Source organism: Mustela lutreola, chromosome 5 (genome assembly GCF_030435805.1).
Source record: "Mustela lutreola isolate mMusLut2 chromosome 5, mMusLut2.pri, whole genome shotgun sequence".
Lineage (NCBI taxonomy): Eukaryota > Metazoa > Chordata > Mammalia > Carnivora > Mustelidae > Mustela > Mustela lutreola.
The window spans coordinates 30,454,710-30,474,436 of record NC_081294.1 but is presented as its reverse complement, the minus strand read 5'-3'; the positions used below and the strand labels follow the sequence as shown (position 1 = coordinate 30,474,436).

General features: G+C 46.7%; 1 protein-coding gene across 2 annotated transcripts in view; it reads right to left on the bottom strand.

Annotated features, from left to right (window-relative positions):
* EGFLAM (EGF like, fibronectin type III and laminin G domains) overlaps positions 1-19,727 on the bottom strand; it is a 185,575-nt gene that overhangs the window by 29,096 nt on the left and 136,752 nt on the right. For both annotated transcript variants that reach the window (XM_059173831.1, XM_059173830.1), the window contains exons 11-16: positions 19,607-19,707; positions 17,502-17,646; positions 13,875-14,064; positions 5,281-5,406; positions 3,677-3,920; positions 559-670 (exon numbers count right to left, since the gene is read on the bottom strand). In XM_059173831.1, the coding sequence (XP_059029814.1) occupies positions 559-670; positions 3,677-3,920; positions 5,281-5,406; positions 13,875-14,064; positions 17,502-17,646; positions 19,607-19,707 (918 nt within the window). The remainder of the gene's footprint in view (positions 1-558; positions 671-3,676; positions 3,921-5,280; positions 5,407-13,874; positions 14,065-17,501; positions 17,647-19,606; positions 19,708-19,727) is intronic.

Sequence of the window (19,727 nt, the reverse complement as noted above, 5' to 3'; positions counted from 1 at the left end):
TTGACCGTGCGTTAGTACCACTGCGTTTTACATGTATACTTATTCTCATTTGCACAACTCTGTGAACTAGGCCCTATTATCATCACCCTTATCGCCATTTTATAGATGAGAAAACAAAAACTTAGAGGTCAAATGACTCATGTGAATTGACAGAATGGAACTAGGTCTGGAACCCAGGAGCCTAGGGTCAGGTGTAGGACTCACCCAAGGCAGGCCCCCGCAGGCCCGCGCTCCAAGTCCATGTCCTGACTATCAGACACTGACTCGAACAACGGCAGGGATGGGCGGTAGTGGTGGAGGTGGCAAGCAATTTTGTAAACGCCATACTTGTAGCCGCTCGCTCAGTCCTTGCAACAACTGTAAGAGACCTCCCACATCATTCCCCCATTCACAGCCGAGGAATAGAAAAGTGAAGAAACCTGCCCAGTGGGGAGCTTGGGTGTTAAGTGAGGCAGCCTGGCACTGGGGTCCGTGTACTTACCCACCACGCTGCTGCTCTTCTCACCAGAAGAGGGAGAAAACACTACCCCAGTTCCCACTAAAGCATATCCTTCTTACCTCTGCCATTGCTTCCACCACCTTCTGCTTATCCACTTGTAAGATCCCATTCTTTGCTGTGCGAGACACGTGCAGGTCATGCCAGTGGCCCAGGGTGAGGGGGTCTTCACTCCTGTTGAAGGAAGGAAACTTGAGCGTGGGTTAGCATCCTCAGTGTTACAGATCCCACTCATGAATCCTCCAGAATGCAACCGAGGCCAACCTCAGATGCCTCATTTCATTCAGTCCAAAGAAAATCATTCCTGTTTAGTAAGCACGGCAGGCAAGGTCCATCTATTGGAGCTCGGACCCCTTTACGGTAGGAACATTGCAATTATTATTTTATTTATTCGTTACAACAAGCCTGAAATGTGGGTCAGATGAGCCTGGTTTTCTAAATGAGAGGTGATGAGGGAATGAGATGTGATCACAGTTGCACATAAGCTTTGAAAACGGAGAAGTTACCTGGGCTCTGGTGTAAAACACAGATTCTCTGCTGTACTGATGTTTACAGCATCCTTTGAAATGCATAAAAAATAGGATGGATGGATGGATGGATGGATGGATGATTGGACAGATAGATGGATATAAGGATAGCTAGGCATGTGACAAAGCAAATATAGCAAAATATTAATTATAGATGGCAAATGAGAGATACAAAGATATTTACTGTATAGTTCTTCCAACTTTATTACATGTTTGAAATTTCTCATAAAAATGTTGGGGGGAGATTCCATATTATCTGATATTGTAAAAAGGATTAAAGGTACTTTAAAAATTCAATTACTAATTCAAGGTAGAAGTGCTTGAAGTTTAAATGTTACTGACAGGAGTTTTACACATTACTTTGGATAGTGAGGTATGCAAGAAGAGTATAATTATTGCATTTGTATTTCTAACGGTGTCTAGTTCCTAGCCTTCACTGAACCTCCCAATTATTTTTTGATCCTGGATCATCTTTAGAAAACTGTCAGGAATACCAATGGGCACAATTATCGAAAGGTCTCCACCCCCTCACTTGATTTTTTTTTGCTCTGGCAAATGCTTTTGTGATTTGTCCTTAGCAATTAGAATTTAATCACCTTGGCTAAATCGATATGCAATAAAGAAACCAGAGGCACTCTTACAGCAGCCCCATCTCTGTGATAAGTCATAGTGCCTTGGTGGCGTGCTCGTCCTGCAGAGGTCACTCCCTGTCAATACCTGCCTTCCTCAGCATGCTGGGATCGATCGCAGCCATCACAAACTCATTGCAATTGCCTTGATTTTTGAACCAGGTTCATAATGAACTTGACTGCCTTCTCCTTTTCCTAAAGTTAACATGATTTGGCCAGTTCCACAACTTCCTGTGGTTAGGGGTTTTCAGCGAATGTTACTAATCAAGCAGGAAGTCTTTGAAATGGTTTTCAAAATAAATATCTTGCAAAGGAGCTCCTGAAACACCATAGTAATCACTGCTGTCAGGTTATACTGGAGAGGGGATGGGACAGAGGGTGCTCTGCCCCTTGAACACTTTGAGCACTTGCTTTCTTTTGTCACAACCAATATGCAGAATCCTTTTTCTGGGTGCTTTCCTGCCAAGCAAGAAGACAATAACTCACAGTAACAAAACAAAACAAAAAACTAAAGCCTCCTCTTGTCTCAAAGAGGCACAGAATTATGAAGGAGAGATGCTGGACACTCAGGTCCTATGAGTCTGTGACCTCACAGCTGGAGCGGTCACTGCAGAGTGTGGAGTTGGGGGTGCCTTCCGTCCAGGAGGAGGGCTGATCAACCCGACCCTCCACTCACGCTTTCGGTCACTCCATGTCCAGGAGGAAGCCATGTGAAAACACAAGGTGATATTCAAGGTGTCTTCCCCTCTCAACTTGACAAACAGTTCTACTGGAATTGCTTCAACTGTTTTGCATAATCATATGTAAATTGAATCAATTAAATACCTACCAAAGTTGTCTTGAGACCTAGGACATTTTTGCATAACCAGAGGTACAAAAATGTAGTCCTTTTTAAGAATTGTTGGAACCTAATGCCGTAAGCATTTTTCATCAGCCATGAAAAATGGCTAGCAGTTAAGGGCGATGTAAGGTTGTAACATCTCTCCCAAACGCTCTTCCTAAAAATGATAGTCTAGCAGTAGGAATTACGATGGAACGCAGCCCGCGATTTCCTTTAAAACAACCACCACCGACTGGTTTCCTACTGCAGGGCGTCATTGAACAAAACACTGTAGTGAGTTTCAAAAAACAATTCACCAAACATAGGAACAAGAACCATGTCTGCCTTTGATGAACAGGCTTCTGGCTTGAAGGTAAAAACTACTGTGGGAGCAAGATGGTAAGAAGGGGGAGACACAAACAAATAAGAAGAGCATGGGCCCTTACCATCCACAGGCTAGGGGAGTCATCAAAATAGCGACACACTGGATGGGAACAATCGATCTGCTAATAAATTAACAGTACAAGCGGGATTCCAGGAGGACAGGTTTGACGACTCGGAGCCAATTCTGCCACTGCCAGCAAGTATTTAAGAAGCAACTAGTCACCGCCACGCTATCAAAACCACCTGTCACACAGCCTTCCGGAGACCATGCTCAGGGATGGGGCTCTGTGACAGCTGACTCCGCGCCCGGCTCTACGTGGAGAGTGTAAGAGACTCGCTAGTAGCTGGTACCATCGAAGACACAGTGTAAGAGGACAGTAAGCATGGAAAGCGAGGTCACCAAGGACATTTATGTTCCATGTCCGCTGATACCTCTTTGCTGGTTGTCATCTATTTGCTGAGCGCCCACCCAGGGATGCTCTGAGCACGTGCTGATGAATTACACTTCCTCCCGTTTCTCCTGATGGCACCATAGCAAAGGAAGGTAGGGGAGCCCGGCCAAAGCTAGCCTGCCTGCCACAGACGGACACACAGAGTCGCTCCCTGCTGGGGAGTTACTGGAGAAAAAAAAGTCCTGTCAGGAGGAAAGCCTGAGCCACAGGAAGCATGTTATCTATAAACACAAGGACAAATTTCAGAAAAGGTAACTGTGGAGGGAAGACAAGAAGAGTGCTAGCTATCAGGACAAAGTCATCTTTTCCCATAGTGACTGCTGTGTAGCGTTTGGGTGGTGGGGGGGCATGAAGGTTGCAGCCCTTACCTGAGAACACCGGTCCCAGAGCCACAGTCGAAGCGGAACTCCACGTGGCCCCCTGCCATGTTGATAGACAGGAAGTCCTTGCTGGCTGTGTCATAGCTGTACAGCAGGACGCCGTCCCCCGAGTCTGGCCGAAACGTGATCTCAAACTCCGTGAAGGAGAGGTAATGCTGGGGCTCCAGGGGCCAGGGGGTTGCAGCATAGGACCTCAGCGACTCTCTGAATTGTGGAATGATCAGGCTGAAAGCTGAGGATAGAAGTGTGTCATTAGAAATCCCTCTGGGGCAGGACTAGCCACGTTCTTGTCTTCCTGCGTAGAGAGCAAAGCTGCATTTCCCCGCGGCCCTGAGATCGCTGGCCCGCGTAACCGAATTCCAGTTAGTAGAATGTGGGAGGGAGTACCACACGGCACCCCAGGTCCGGCCCTAAAACTTCCCTCCATCTTGCACGCACCCTCTTCCCTCATCTGCTGGCTGAATGAAGGAAGGGGAGGTGGCGGGAGGTGGATTCTAAGGCCCCCGGCAGAGCCATTGGAAGGCAGGAGCCTGCATGGAGCAGTCCTGAAGGACTGCATGGAGCAGAGGGTGCGACCCTCCCCCCCTCCCCCCGACCTAGTTGCATCAATGTGTGATGTGAGCAAGGATCAACCTTTATTATGTTACACTACAAAGTATGAGATGATATGTTACAGCTCTGGTTTACTGGAAACCATAGGCCCTCTTCTAGGAGAAATGAGATTTGAGATTATACTGTGTTCAAAAGATTTTCTCCCAGGATGGTGTCTTAGGTCCAAATTTAAACCACTGGTAAAAAATTAAAACATGTTCAACTCTGCATGGTGCTCCAAAATCTTTTAAAAATCTTTAAAATTTTCCATTATTGTATGTGCGTTTGTGTACACGCATGTGTTTACATGTATATACACACATGTTGGCGTCTACATGTACCGGGACCTAGGCAGACGGTATTGAGGGGTGGAATGATTCACTAGAACAGTACAAAAACAGAAAGTCAAGATGACTTTTGTCCTATCCGTTGTTACTGATTCTGCGTCTCACTTCCCAACCTTTTCTCTGAAACTGTCAGCCATTCTAACGAGCACGAGCTGCAAATGGTCTGATATAGACCATATGCGCAGAGGTTTTTCTAAGTTTTGGGGGGGCCAAAAGGAGCTCACCAAAGCCTGGCCCGAGAGTATCTTCAAATGAATATATCCTTGGCTGATTTGACCCATGAACACTCAAAGACACACCAACCTTATAAAAAGGGGCAGAGGGGAACACCTGGGTAGCTCAGTTGGTTAAGCATCTGACTCCAGCCCAGGTCATGATCCCAGGGTCCTGGGACTGAGCCCCGTGTAGGGCTCCCTGCTCAGCGGGGAGTCTGCTTGTCCCTCTGCCTCTGCCTCTCCCCTCACCCCACCTCGTGCACGCACTCTCTCTTAAATAAATAAAATTGTTAAAACAAGATTCTCCTGTGTCTCCCAACACTGCATAAATTTTAATTCCATAAAAATGTATGGGACCTTGCTAAAAGCACACTGATGAAAAATTATATCAACATGAATTAACCATGCAGAGATCACAGTCAACTTGCTTCTTTCTCACCATCTTCACAGTGTCGCCCTTTGAATCCAAGAGGACAGAGGCAAACGTAGGAGTCGGCTTTCACGGCCGTGCAGGTGCCACCGTTGATACACGAAGCCTCATCACAGAGCCCGCTGCTGCATTCCCCTAAATACAGAAGAGGAATTACCAAACAGATCCATCATGGGAGCCAGGCCGAGATGATGGCACTTAGCACGCCAACAGCTCAGGGCTCCGGATAAATACAGTTCCCTTCCACTCCTGTTCCCTGGTATCGCTGCACAAGTTCAGGGGAAGTGGAACGTACCTTCGTTTTAATTTGATTTTGGCTTGTTCTTTATGAAGAATCACCGAATCTTCAAAACATGGTGGACACAGTTAATCAATAGTCAATTGTTGGACAAATTTATGACCACTGACAAGGATGAATGAGCTGTCTCTGCTTTAATTCATCTCTCTCTTATTCCTACAAGAGTGTGTTTCAATCTCGCCACATCAACAAGGCATTTCTGTTAAAAGTGTTCTTGTTGGTGTGGCTGCAGTTCCCTTAAGTGCTAACACCCTGGGGGTTCAAAGTGGAGGCAATGAGGTAGGGACTGAAGCCATGTCTAATGTATGACCTGGCCTGAACCATCCACTCCTTTGTCTAAGGCAGGGAGGGGTGAGGGGTGAGGGGGCTCCCTAATACCTCAGCACATGCCTTCCAGAATCCCTGTTATGATCACATGGGAGACAGCAAGGTGGCCTGGAGTAAAAAGTGGTGAGACACTCCACGCCAGATGGGTCCATTCTCTTTACCGAACACAGAGAGGCCCATGCAGGGCACATTTTGTCATTGTCAAGATCATCGGATGAAGGAGGAACAAATGGACCTCCCCTGCGCTGCTTGTCTTCTGCTTCTGCTGTCTTCCTTCTTGTATATATGAAATAAATTAGACAGAAGGGCCAGTATTTGGTCCAGAACGACATAGGTGAGTACAAAACACTTCTTTCCCGGATGGGGGCAAAGGGGCACATCTCTGATTGAGGGGTCCAGCCCTGTGCCCTGCAGGTTGGTGATGCTGGGCCCGCCTGAGCTAAAAGCATCCCCCACCCCCAAGGTTGGCCTGGTTGTGTCACCTCTGCAAGCCTCACATCCTTTCGTCCTCAGCCCTCTGTGTTCATCGAGCTGATCCAGTCCCTGGTTTCATGCTCAGCCTCCCTGGGAGGATGAACTTGGCTGGTAGAGTGTGCACCCCTCGAAGAGGCCAACCGCAGGGGCCCGTGACAGAGGTGAATTCGAGTCCCTGCAGATGGCTCAGTACTCCAGCCAGGGTGGGCTGGCTTTGGCAAATCCCAGTTGGGGCCCCTGGAAGTTCAGGCCAAAGTGACAGGTGGTCTGCAGTCACAGTCCGAGCACATGGCCAGCATCCTGGCTCCGCGGGGAGGGTGAGGAGCATCCCCGAGAGCCAAACTTGCAGGGCCGTGCCCCCACTGGTCTTGGTGGGCTGTGGCTCTTTCTCAGAGAAGGGCTGTTCCCACAGGGGAGACACGAGCTTCTCGGGTTATTTTAGATGCATGCAGGAAAATATTACTTTATATATTTGCATTGTGACTATATTTTAAGAGGTGGGAGTGGGATGGGGCATTTCCTTGATGAAAGGGTGTTTCGGCTTAATTCTGCTGGCCATGGTATGCAAGCCAGACCAGGAGCGCTGGCGTGGGAAACAGGAACGAAATCTTATGGAGAGGGAACCTGGGGCTGGACGGGGTGATGGCAGGGGACATGGAGAGAAAGTGAGACACAGGCAAGGAAGAAACAGCCAGCTCCTTCTAGAAGCTGACAGTGGAGGCAGACTCTAGCATAATGTCCAGGGGGTCCCCGCCGGGCCGTCTGCATAGAGTGGCAGGAGCAGAGCCATGAGCACGCTGGGAGCGGGAACAGGTCGCTCTGGGCAGAGAAGCTGGCCTCACTCAGCTGAAGCCTATGGTCCCTGTGCCAGCATCCCCTGCTCAGCCCCGTGGACACAGCCCCTATACACATGAGGGGCACGCTGGGAGGCGGCAGTGACGTGGGGGTAACCTGGACACCAGGAGTGGAGGGGCTTCCTAGAGAGGATGGGGAAAGAGCCCCGTGGGACTCCAGGAACCAGGGAAGGGTGAGGAGCTGGCAGAGAAGACAACAGGAGAACAGGCCAGCGGGCTGGGAGGACTCAGGGCAGGTTTGAGGAAGCTCTGGAGCCAGAGCACAGAGAGCAGGCAGAGTTAATACTGCTGGAAAGTCCTGGAAAAAGGCTTGCGGGTTTGTAAAGCGGTGACCATACCCGGTTTTAGGAGAGGGATTTTGCTGTGCCATGGAAGGCAGAAGCTCTATTGCAGGGGGTTCACATGGGTGCCTGGAAAGATTGGGAGCGTCGGGTCTAGAAAGAGAGGAGCGAGGTGCCTGGGGTTCCCAAGCGCGGAAGGTAGCAGGGTTTTGTGAGGCATGGTGCTGGGTTTCAGCAGGGGGACCTGAGCAAGTGAGAATAAGACCGGGCTGGTGCGGGGGCAGGTCCGTGAACTGATAAAACACATTAATCTTTATTTTCCCTCACTTCCAACTGAACGGGAGTGTTCCCCTCAGTTACTAACATAGGCAACAAGCCTCTAAGAATGGGCAGTGCTCGTGGCCTGTGGCCAACTGTTCCGAGTTACTGTTATATCACATTCCACTTGTTGCAGATGTCTCAAAATATCATTTATGCTAATTCCTACTTTGAAACCATGGTAGCTCTTCCACCCCCATTAAATAATCTTATTCTCTAATGCTTTATAAAGAAGCACAGATACTATTACAATAACAAAACTTAAAAAAAATTGTATGGCTTTATTTCAATATAAGTGTTTCCTATCAGGGATATTTTTCTCTGCATTTATTTTTTTTTAAGTTTTTATTTATTTATTTGAGAGAGAGCGAGCAAGCATGAGTTGGGGGGAGGGGCAGAGGGAGAAGCAGACTTCCTGCTGAACAGAGAGCCCCACGTGGGGTTCAATCCCTGAGATCATGACCTGAGTTGAAGGCAAAGGCTCAACCGAGCCACCCAGTTGCCCCTATTCTCTGCATTTAAAAATGTCATTTCGAGGGGTGCGTGGCTGGCTCAGTCAGTGAGCGTGTGACTTTTGATCTCAGGGTTGTAAATCTGAGCCCCACATTGGGTGGTAAGATTACTTAAAAATAAAATCTTGGGATGCCGGGGTAGCTCAGTTAGTTAAGCATCTGATTCTTGATTTTGGCTTAAGTCATGATCTCAGGTCATGAGATCGAGCCCTGCATCAGCCACTGCGCTGGGGCATGGAGCCTGCTTAGGATTCTCTCTCTCTCTCTCTGCCCCCTGCACCCCCTGCTCTCTCTCTCTCTCTCTCTCTCAAAAAAAAAAAAAAAAAATCCTAAAGACAATAATAAAAACATTTGAGAAGAGTTCATTGGCTTCACAAGACCATTAGAGAAGTTCATGGCACACGAAAGGTTAAGAACCCTTGGGTTCCTGAAATGATGATCCTAGTAGCAAGGTCCAGGGATGTCGGGAAGGACAGAAGCAAAGTGGAGATAAACAGGTCAGTTTTAGAAGTGAGGAAATCTTCCCAATCTTAGAGCGGGAGGAAGAAAGTTGGTGTTCAGGTCATGGGCCTAGAGTGCTGGGAGTACCTTGGCCCCACTAAATGAAATCACTTTTGTTGACACTGAACCTACTAGATGCCAGCTTGTGTTTACGCAAGACAATGAAGTGAGAGCCAGTGAGAAGTGAGGCCACTGAGGAGAAAAGTGAAGGTAGAAGGTCACGGGGTAGAAGACATTAAGGACACACGGGCAGGGAGCAACCTCCTCCCCTCGTCCCCCAGTCCAGAACGGAGGCCTGTCGGTCTCCCCTACTGAAGACCTGTCAACTTAGTCTACACCTCTGCCACCACCACTGGCCTGGAGCAAATCGCCATTATCTCTGATCTGGACCGCTGCCATCACTGCCCGGCCAGTTTAACGTGCATCCTAAATACTGCTTCCAATAAGCTGTCCGCGGCCAGAGCGATCTTTTCAAAACACAGACTACATCCCGGTAGACCCACCTCCCCCGGTACTCCCACTGGGACAAGTCATTTCCTCTGCCTGGAATGTTCTTCCCTCTCTTATTTGCTTTAAAAGAAAAATGCTTCAGATAGCAACTTTGCATTATATCCTCAGAAAGCTTTCCTGGACCTCCTGCTCATACAATTCCCTTATTACACACTATTATTGTGTTATCACTCCTCCTTTGTAACACTTACAGCCAAACGTCATTTTACATTTACTCGTATGGTTGTTTGATCAATCTGGTCTCTCCTTGCGGCAGCTACGTGAGGGCTGAGCTCAGGTTCTTGTTCATTACTTTATCCCCAGCACCTAGAGTCATGACTGACATTAAGCAGATGCTTAAACAAGTATCTTGAGGGAAAGAATGACTAAAAGACGACAAGCCCATGGGGAGACCCACGGACACCTCAGACCTCTGGAGTCTCGAATAACTTGGGAAGCGGCTTTGTCACGCTGACCCAGTGGGGTGTGTGTGAAGATCCAAGACAGGATTGGAAAAAACGAGTGCTGCTGGTTTAGGTTGGAGAAGTTGGGTAGAAATACTGAAAGAAAAGTCTAGGCCAGAGAATGCAAAATTTACTGAGATCGCAGACTAGTCTAGAACATGAATTTAAAGAGAGTTCAGTCACTGGGAATAATCTAATGAAGGGGATGAGGTGGGAGGGCTTGGGGAATGAAAGGTCCCTCTGAGGAGTGGAGGCAGGCTGAGGTGATGGGGGAGGGGAACAGAGAAAAAGCTGGGGTTGCAGACAGCAGTGCCAACTTAGAGGTACCAGACAGAGGAAGCATGGGTCTGCTACTGTCATTACTTTCTTCTGGAAGCCTGTATCCCCACCAGAAATTCACTGCTGTTGGTATGAGCCCAGCCTTCCCCATGGTGGCACTGCATTTAACTTAAAAGAACTTGAATTTCTGAAGGACTAACTCCGACTAAAGCAAGTATGGAGTATGAGGAAGCAGCCCTTCTCCAGCACGCCAGGGTGAAAGATGGGAAGAAAATGAAAAAAGGCAATGTGACTGATGTCTGCCATTAAGGTTCATCATAAGGCTCACAGTCATCAAAGAATCCAATCGTAGCTCCTGAGGAGCCCAGAGCCAGTAAGGTAGGCCCACCTGGTGCCATCGGCTCAATGGAGAGGTTGGTTTCACACTGTGTGAGAATTTAAAGCACTGCCAGAAATTGGTCCTTGCTCAACTTCTCAATGTCATAACTACCCATCAGATGACCACGCGGCCTGGAGGCCACAGATCTTTCAGGGCTGTTTCCCTGTTAGTTCAATGAAGAGAGAAAAAACTGCTTATAGCCTGCTTAATGGGTGGAGTCAGGATATTAATAATAATATTAATAGCAGGAAATATTTACAACATGTTTGCTATGTGCAAGGCTTTGTTCTTAGTACTTATATGCACCACAACTTATCTGGAGAAAGTAATCTTACAAGGAAGTTACAAAATATATTCATAGGTTGAAGCCAAATTCCCTGTATTTGGAGACAGGGCCTTTGAGAAGGTAAATAAGGTGGTTTGAAGTCTTAGTGATCCAATCTGAGCAGTGTCCTATAAGAAGAGGGAGAGACACCAGGGATAAAGGCACCGACCAAGGCCACAGGAGGACACGGTGGAGGAAGGATTGCCAAATGCAAACCGAGGAGGGAGGCCTCGGGAGAAACCAAACCTGCCAGTGCCTTCATCATGAAGTTTCAGCTTCCAGAACTGTGAGAAAAGAATGTTATTAAAGCTACCTGGTCTGTGGTATTTTGTTACAGCAGGCCCAGCAGACTAAAACAGTCACCAAGTTAACCAAATTTAGAATTACCTATCTGCTCTCAGTGATGGAATAAACATCCTTATTCCTTTAAAAAACAATCCTAGTCTTTTCAAAAAATCATGCTGAAACAATTGGACATCTGCATGCAAAAAAAAAAAAAAAAAAGGTAATAATCTAGACAGAGACCTTACACCCTTCACAAAAATTAACTCAAAGAGATCACAGACCTAAATGTAAAACACAAGACTGTGAAACTTCTAGAAGGTAGTGTTGACAAAAACCTTGACGACCTTGGGTAAGGCAATGACTTTTTAGAGACAACACCAAAGTTACAACCCTTAAAAGAAGTAACCAATAAGCTCAATTTCACTGAAATTAAATATTTCTAATCTATGAAAGGCAGTGACAAGAGAATGAGAGGATAAGCCACAGACTGGGAGAAAATATTTGCAAAAGACATATCTGAAAAAGGACTGTAGTCCAAAATTCATTAAAAAAACAAAAGTCTTGGGGCACCTGGGTGGCTCAGTGGGTTGAGCCGCTGCCTTCGGCTCAGGTCATGATCTCGGGGTCCTGGGATCGAGTCCCGCGTTGGGCTCTCTGCTCAGCAGGGAGCCTGCTTCCTCCTCTCTCTCTGCCTGCCTCTCTGCCTACTTGTGATCTCTCTCTGTCAAATAAATAAATAAAATCTTAAAATAAATTAAAAAACAAAACAAAACAAAACAAAAAAAAGTCTTAAAGTTCAACCATAAAAAAACAATCTGTTTTTTTTTAAAAAATGGGCTAAAGACCTTAACAGACACCTCACCAAAGAAGATATACAGGTGATAAATAAACATATGAAAAGATACCCCACGTGATAGGTCATCAAGGAAATGCAAATCACAACAAGATGCCACCACACATCTGTTATAATCTGGAACTCTGACAACACCAAACTCTAACAAAACTGTGGAGCCACAGGAACTCTCAAACATTCCAGGTGGGAATGCAAAATGGGACAGCTACCCTGGAAGACAGTCTGGCAGCTTCTCACAAAACTAAACATATTCTTAGTACGTGACCCAACAATCACACTCTCTTTTGTTATTTATCTCAAAAAGTTGAAAATTTATGTCCACTCAAGAAACCTTCACACTGATGTTTAGAGCAGTTTTATTCATAATTGCCAAAACACGGAGGCAACCGAGATGCCCTTCAGTGAGCAAGACAGACAAGCCCGTAGTACATATAGACAATGAAATATCACCCAGCACCAAAAAGAAATGAGCCATCAAGCCAGGAAAAGGCATGAATGATGGGTGCTTGGGTGGCTCAGTGGGTTAAAGCCTCTGACTTTGGCTCAGGTCATGATCCCAGGGTCCTGGGATAGAGCCCCACATCGGGCTCTCTGCTCAGCAGGGCGCCTGCTCCCCCCCAACCTCCTCTGCCTGCCTCTCTGCCTGCTTGCGATCTCTGTCTGTCAAATAAATAAATAAAATCTTACAAAAAAAAAAAAAAAAGGCATGAATGAAACTTGGATGCGTATCACTAACCAAAAGACGCCAGTCTGAGAAAGCTAGTTACAGTAAGACTCCAACTATGTGACATTCTGGAAAAGGCAAAATCATAGAGAATGTTAAAAAAAAAAAAAATCAGTGGTTACCAAAGGTTGGGGGTGGGGAGAGAGGAGAGAGAGAAATGAGCAGAGCACAGAGGGCTTTTAGAACAGCAAAAAGGCTCTATATGGCACCAGAATGGTGGTATTACATTATACATTTGTCCAAACCCGCAGAACGCACGATGCCACGAGTGAACCACAACACGAGCTACAGACTTTGGGTGATACTGATGGGTCAGTGTGTGCTCACCGCGTGTAACCAGGGGCATGGTGGTCATGGGGGAGGTCATGTAGGTGGGGGTGCGTGGTATAAGGGAAATCTCTGTACCTGCCCCTCACTTTTTTGTGTGAACCTTAAACTGCTGAAAAAATAGTCTTAATAAAAAAAAAAAAGAAAATATAAAAAAAAAGTCAGTCCTACCTCTGCCTACTCTTTTGGATAAGTTTTATTTGACTTTCAGCCCCAGTTTCCTCATGTATGAAATAGGCACAACAAGGGTGCCTGGGTGGCTCAATTGGTTGAGCATCTGCCTTCGGCTTAGGTCATGATCCCAGGGTCATGGGATGGAGTCCCACATCAGACACCCTGCTCAGTAGGGAGCCTGCTTCTCCCGCTCTTCCCTGCTTGTGCTCTCTGTCACTATCTCTGTCTCTCTTTTTTTCAAATAAATAAATAAAATCTTTAAAAGTAAAGTAAACATATAAATCATAAAATAGGCATAACAGTAACAATCGCTACCTCGTAGAGCTAGTGTGAGGAGTTAAGGCAGATACGAAAGTGCTGGACACAGTGGTCAAGAATTAGAATTTCGTCATTTCTCTGGAAGCAGAGGGCTTATGAAAGTTCTTCTTGCATTATTGTGTTGGCTCTTCCACTGGACTGAGGAGGAAGGGTGAAAGGGCTAAACTGCTTGGTGCCAGGCTTCATGGAGAAGGCCAAGGGCAGCAGGACACAACCAAGGGTTAGGTGTGCCATATTGTTTACCACGTCTTGCTGGTCAGGCTCAGGTCACCATGTCTGCAAAGCACCAACCTCACCTCTTGGGCCCACCTCTGGGGTAACCAGGTGCCTACAGTTGCAGTCCATGAAACTGTTCACCTCCCTGGCCCACACCAGAAGGGCAATCCCAGAAGAGCACCCAGGCAACTGGGCAACCACTTACCCACGTCAGCTCCACTGAGTGCCTTCCCTAGGGGCCAAGGCCTCATGTCGATTCTCTTCCCATTAACGGTGAGTGACTGTACACAGCCTTGAAAGCCTCTGTTTGTTCCTGTTGCTCTGACCAACCAGTATGCGCTGGGAGCCCCTCCAAGATAGAGGGGTGTCCGGAAGGTAATTTTACTGTACTGGCCCTTTAAGAAAGATGAACACTGTAACTCACTGACCAAAATCGAAAGCCAAAACACAACAGATTTTTAATGAGGGGCATGGTTAAGATGTAGTTTATAGCCCCCCTGCTTTCTTCCATCTGTATTTATGTTTACAACATTGCCTGGAAAATTAAACCCATGGTTGCTATAGGAAACCTAGGGGTTTTGGAATGCCTGGAAGGGAAAAGAAGGGAAGGTGGGTCAGAGCCAAGAGTAACCCAACAGGCAGGGCACCATGCTGGACATCCAAAAACAACTTTCTCTTTCCAGTCCCGACACCAACTTACTGTGTACCTTGGATGAATCATAGGGCTCTTGCGTGTCTCAAAAGGTGATAATGCTAATTTTGTGTATATATGGGCTAACACTTACCTTTTACTCCCCTAGTCTCCCATATACTATGTCCTGCAAGAAAAGTTGTGTGTGGCGGGGGAGAGGGCAGGAGTGCCACACAGATTGTGTTGCAAAATATTTTGAAATTTGCTCACGGATACAACTTTTGTGTATGTGTATATCTATAGTTAGGTAGGGACATTCCTAATCTTAGAGAAAACCACAATCTGGATTGTAGGTTTTGAGGTTATAAAATACTGACCTGAACATTAGGTAGGACAAAATTAAGGTACCCTTTGTCATTTGTTTTTTGTTGTTGTTGCTGTTTTTATATATTAAAGAAATATCTTATTCATTTGGATTAAAGGGGGCTGGGAAAATCATGTTGCCAGAATTTATAAAAAGCCCAGAATGTTAGCCACTGAAATAAAGAAAATCTTTATCTTTTAGACTTTTGTTGCCAACAAACAGAACATCTAAATCATTACTTTATCTTTTCTAATGAATAGATAAGAATGATTTATAACTAGTGGACTGAATATGAGCTAGGCCACTTTAAAGTACTTACAGAGAATTTTAAGGATTGTTCGCCAGCCACTGGGCACACTGCTTTTGTTAGATGAATTGAATGCCCTGTGGGCTTATTTCATTAAGATCCTCAGAACTCACTCTGGATCCCATTTTCACTCTGTTCCTTGCTCCAGGATCACAGCAGGGGCCTGACAACTCAATCTTTTTCTTTTTTCTTTTCTGGAACATTCCATGGATTGTAGGGTGAGTGGTTCCTCTGAGCCTCCCTCACAACATCCTAGACAATAGTCTGATAAAATTGGCCTTTACCTTCCTCTGATAGGTTTGCTTTGGGTTCTGGAGCCTGTTTTGCCTGCTATCAGAGAATTGGAAGTGCCCTGGAGTTAGCCTATACCCAGCACAGCACTTAACAGTTTTTGACGGGTGCCAAATTATGAAAGTCCAATTCCCTTGCTTTGGGTTGGGATCACTCTGAGATGTAACTTATACTACAGAGCTCCCCTACAGAATCAGGCTGAAGCCAGACCCTGAAGAACTTTGTAAACCTTGATTTAAGACAGAGTCACGGGGCACCTGGGTGGCTCAGTGAGTTAAGCAGCTGCCTTCAGTTTAGGTCACAATCCCAGGGTCCTGGGATCAAGTCAGGCATCAAGCTCCTTGCTACGTGGAGAATCTGCTTCTCCCTCTGCCTGCAGATCCCCCTGCTTGTGCGTGTTCTCTGTCTCTCTCTCCCTTTCACTTTGACAAATAACTAATTAAAAATTAAAAAAAAAAAAAAAGACAGAGTCACTATCTCCCAAGACAGTTTACCAAACATTCCACAATTGTCCTGCTTATTCAACTTGCTAGCAAATCCTGGTAGTAGAGGCAAACATTGCCCTGAGTAGCCATAAAATTAAATGCTTCTTGCAATTAATTCTTATATTCATTAAAATTATAGATCCACAGGATTGGAAAAGATATGGAAACTCATACAGTCCAATCTCCCATTGACTCTGGAGCCCTTGTGTGTCCCTAACAAAAGGTTTTGGTAAGGTATTTTCTGCACACCCCCAAAGACAGGGAACAGTCTCTGAGATCATCTGTTGCACTTCTGCATACCTTTGTATGATTAATTGGAGTTAAAATCACTTCCTTAGGATCTCCCCATCCCACTTCACCTTGGGGGTCCACAGAGTAAGTCCTTCTTCCCCCAAACTCTCCCTCTATGATGAAAAGGCACCATCCACACCTTCATCTTCTCTCCAAAGTAAACAATGCTCCTTCTGTTGATCATTCTAAGGATTTTAGGTCAATTTCCTGTTTCAATAACTGTTGTTTAAACATGCTCCAATTCAACTGTGGTCCTCCTAGAGTGCAATCACAGATCTGAATGCAAGCCTCTTAGAGGATCTGAGTTACCATCAGAGCACTGGAGGCTATGTACATAGCTCCTAGAATATAATAGGACTTCACCTCCATTTTTCTGGAGGTCTCTATTAATGGGACTTATCATTTCTTGAGCTTGTTGTTACTACATGGTTCTGTTTATTAACCTTTATTGAATTTCCTTGCTTTAAACTGTAAGACATTTTCACATATATTGCTTCTATTACAGCTTCTCCATCCTATTTTCACAGTTAGTATTTGGGATCCAAGTTCAAAGCTTCTTTATTCCTATCAGACTTAACTGTAATCATATTAGGGCTGTTGTCCTGGCATGTATATGATTCTGTAGTTCATTTATCTTGTCTTTTTTTCCTTAGAAATAACATGCGTATATGCATAAGTGACCTTACTGGATTCAGTGACTCAATTGGATTCTTGTTCCTTTGGAACCACGGGGGTCCAAATTAATGGGAATCAGCAAGGCATGGCCCTTTATATAACATGTCCTGCCAGTAAAAAATAGGGAATAGTCCAGGCAGGGAGGAAACCACACACATATACACAAAGGCTTTTTTGCTACATTTTTCCTCAGAGAATACAGACACCTGCCTGATTATAATTACAGACTCAGTTCCTTGGCAGCTTGCTAATCCAAACCGTTTATTCTAAACAGGGCTCTAAAATTGCCCAGTGCATGACCAATATGTGAATACCTAGGTGAATTACTGCGTAGCCCAACAGTTAAATTGTTTGACCACTTCCTGTAATCATCCCCCCACCCCCGACCCCGCAATGTGGTAGATGAAAGGATCATTCCTGCAGATTCAACCAAGGGAACTTTTCAGGACTGTTTTCTAAAGTCAGACGGCAACGCCCTTGCCTTAAAAGCAAGCTTTGTGTTTGGCACTAATAATGGCTTCTATTCTTCCAATATGGGCCTTCTTCTCCCCTGGCTTTGATGTCCTTGTGGAAAGAGGCCACGGCCATGAGCACAAGGCCAACTGTGTGTTTCTGCACCCCCTCAGTGATGATGCTTGCAAATTCAACTCTTCTCCTCAACAGATGTGGGATGGATGAGTGCCCTGAGCCTGTGTCCTGTCGTGTCTGCCTCAGCTCTCAGCGGGGAGGGGGTGGGAAGGTGGGGGTGGGGAGGAGGCAGGGAAGTAATGGAGGGCGCTCACACTCACCTGGGACTGGCCTGACACGGGGGTGCCGTTGTTCACCTGCAGTAGCCCTTTCAGCCCATCTCTGTAGAGCGTGACCGTGTGCCAGGCCCCTAGTTTGATTTTGCTTTCACTTATAATGATGGCAACCCCGGTTCCACAGTTAAACCTGTGGGGAGGAAAAGGAGGAAAAGGCCCTCTGCTCAACCAGCTCATTAGGTGTTCTGACCCCCCCCAACAGCATTTTCGGGGTGATGGCTTCTTTGAGAGTCAACCTGTTTGGATATGTTTATGAGTATCAAGAACTGCTTCAAGCTCCACATGAAAGAGCTACACTTTGCCTGCTCTCTGGGCCAGTCTCAGTCCAGCCATCTTTAATCTGTCCACAGACCCTTCAAATGTGGGGCCTTCTCCAACCTGATTTTCTCTGCAGCTTCGAAAAGGATGGGCAGCTAAGACCTCCCTCCTGCCGCCAGTGACTGCCAGATGCTTCAAGTGGATCCAAGGTATGGCGAACTAGAACTCGAGTCATTCTGCTTCCAGGTATTTCCCTGGGGACTTTCCCCAACTCCCAGATGATGGGCTCAGTGATATTAATAAAATGTAAAAAACACAAGTCTTCACACTCATCTTGGCAAGCCGGCCAGCGCCGCCATCTGTGTTTAGCTGTGCCCAAAGGCAGTGCCGTTTCCACAGGAGGCCCCAGCTTTGCTGGGGGGTGTGGGCGGAGGGGGAACATTCTCAGACGATTGCTTTATTCTTGCTTTTTGTTTTCTTTCTCCAACTTCCCTATGGCGCAGGGCACCCGCTAGTCACTATGCCTGACGTCTAGAATTCTGACCCTTTCCCGTCAATTTCCAGACGGCCGCCATGCCGCTTCCCCGTGGGTCCCGAGATGGCCAGTGGGGAAGGACACGTGACCAACATCATCCTTCTCAGGACTTGCACTAACTGCAGCTACTTCTCATGGATTCCCTGCGTCTCCTCGATGATCCTCGGTGCAGAGGAATGGGGTGGAGATGCGTGGCAGAGTAGGCTTATCTAGAGGGGGCGGAGGAATCAGGAGATGCAAAGCTGGAGGGCGGCTGCCATAAACTCCTGCCAGTGCTACACATCCTCTGAGCGTTAGTGTGTGTGTGAGTGTGAGAACCACTGTCCGGACCCTGGCCCAGCCTCGGACCCCCACGAGTCAAAGCAATGGTGGACCACTGTCTTCCCCAAGTGGGATGTTCTACCGTCTTCTCCAGCTTAACCTAAAGTAATCTGGGGGCTGAAATAATCAAAAGACAATAACAGTGGATGCTTCTGGAGTGCTTACTACGAGCCAGGCATCGCTCTGAGCACTTTCGTGTATTCATTCATTTCCTCCTCACAAGAGTCCTGGGAGGAAATGAGGGCTCAGAGAGGTTAAGTCACTTGCTGAAGGTCAGGCAGCAGAGGAATGGTGCCATCAGGACCTTAACCAGTGCACTAGGGACAAGGACAAGGCTGATCCTCCTTGGTCATTCTCAGATAGCTGCTGTGTACACCCCCATGAGGGTGGTTCAAACCCTCACACCTCCACAAAACTTGGCCCCAGAAAACCCCTCACAGATTTAAGGTGGCTTCCAAAGTATGTTGGGAGAGAAATGACCAGGGCTGAGGAGGAGTGCCAGTCTGCAGCCCCGGGGCGGGGGTTGGGGGGATGCTGAGCCAAGGATGGGCTTTGAGCCTCTGGGAACACTCAGGAGGCTATAGGCTCCTGTCTGCTCTCTGTGGCCATCAGTCCTATTTGCCACAGGAGATGAGAAGATCCCAGCTTCCTTCCTGTCACATCTACTTGAGCTTGGGGAGTGAAGGGACTGGATTGCTTGGGCTCACTGTTGTAGTCACCAGACCTACAACCGTGCCTGGTATACTGCAGGGGCTCCAAAAGTATTTCCTGTTGAATGAACGGACTGAACTCAAGCTTCGAGGCAGACCTGCGTTCCTGCTATGCCACTATTCAGTAAATTTCTCCAGGCTCGCCTTATATACCTCGTTCATTTATCAGCAGGGACCCATCCCATTTATATTTTACTCACACTATAAAAACATAAACATAATATAGGATGGTATTAACAAATACAGGGGGTTTTGGTGGGAGTTACCTGAATTGGAGCGAGCGTCGGATGATGGCCAGAGACATGAAATCGCCTCTCCCGTTTTCATTCTCCCCGCAGTAGAGCAGTAAGCCATCCTCCGCCTCTGCCTAGTGTATGAACAAAAGCC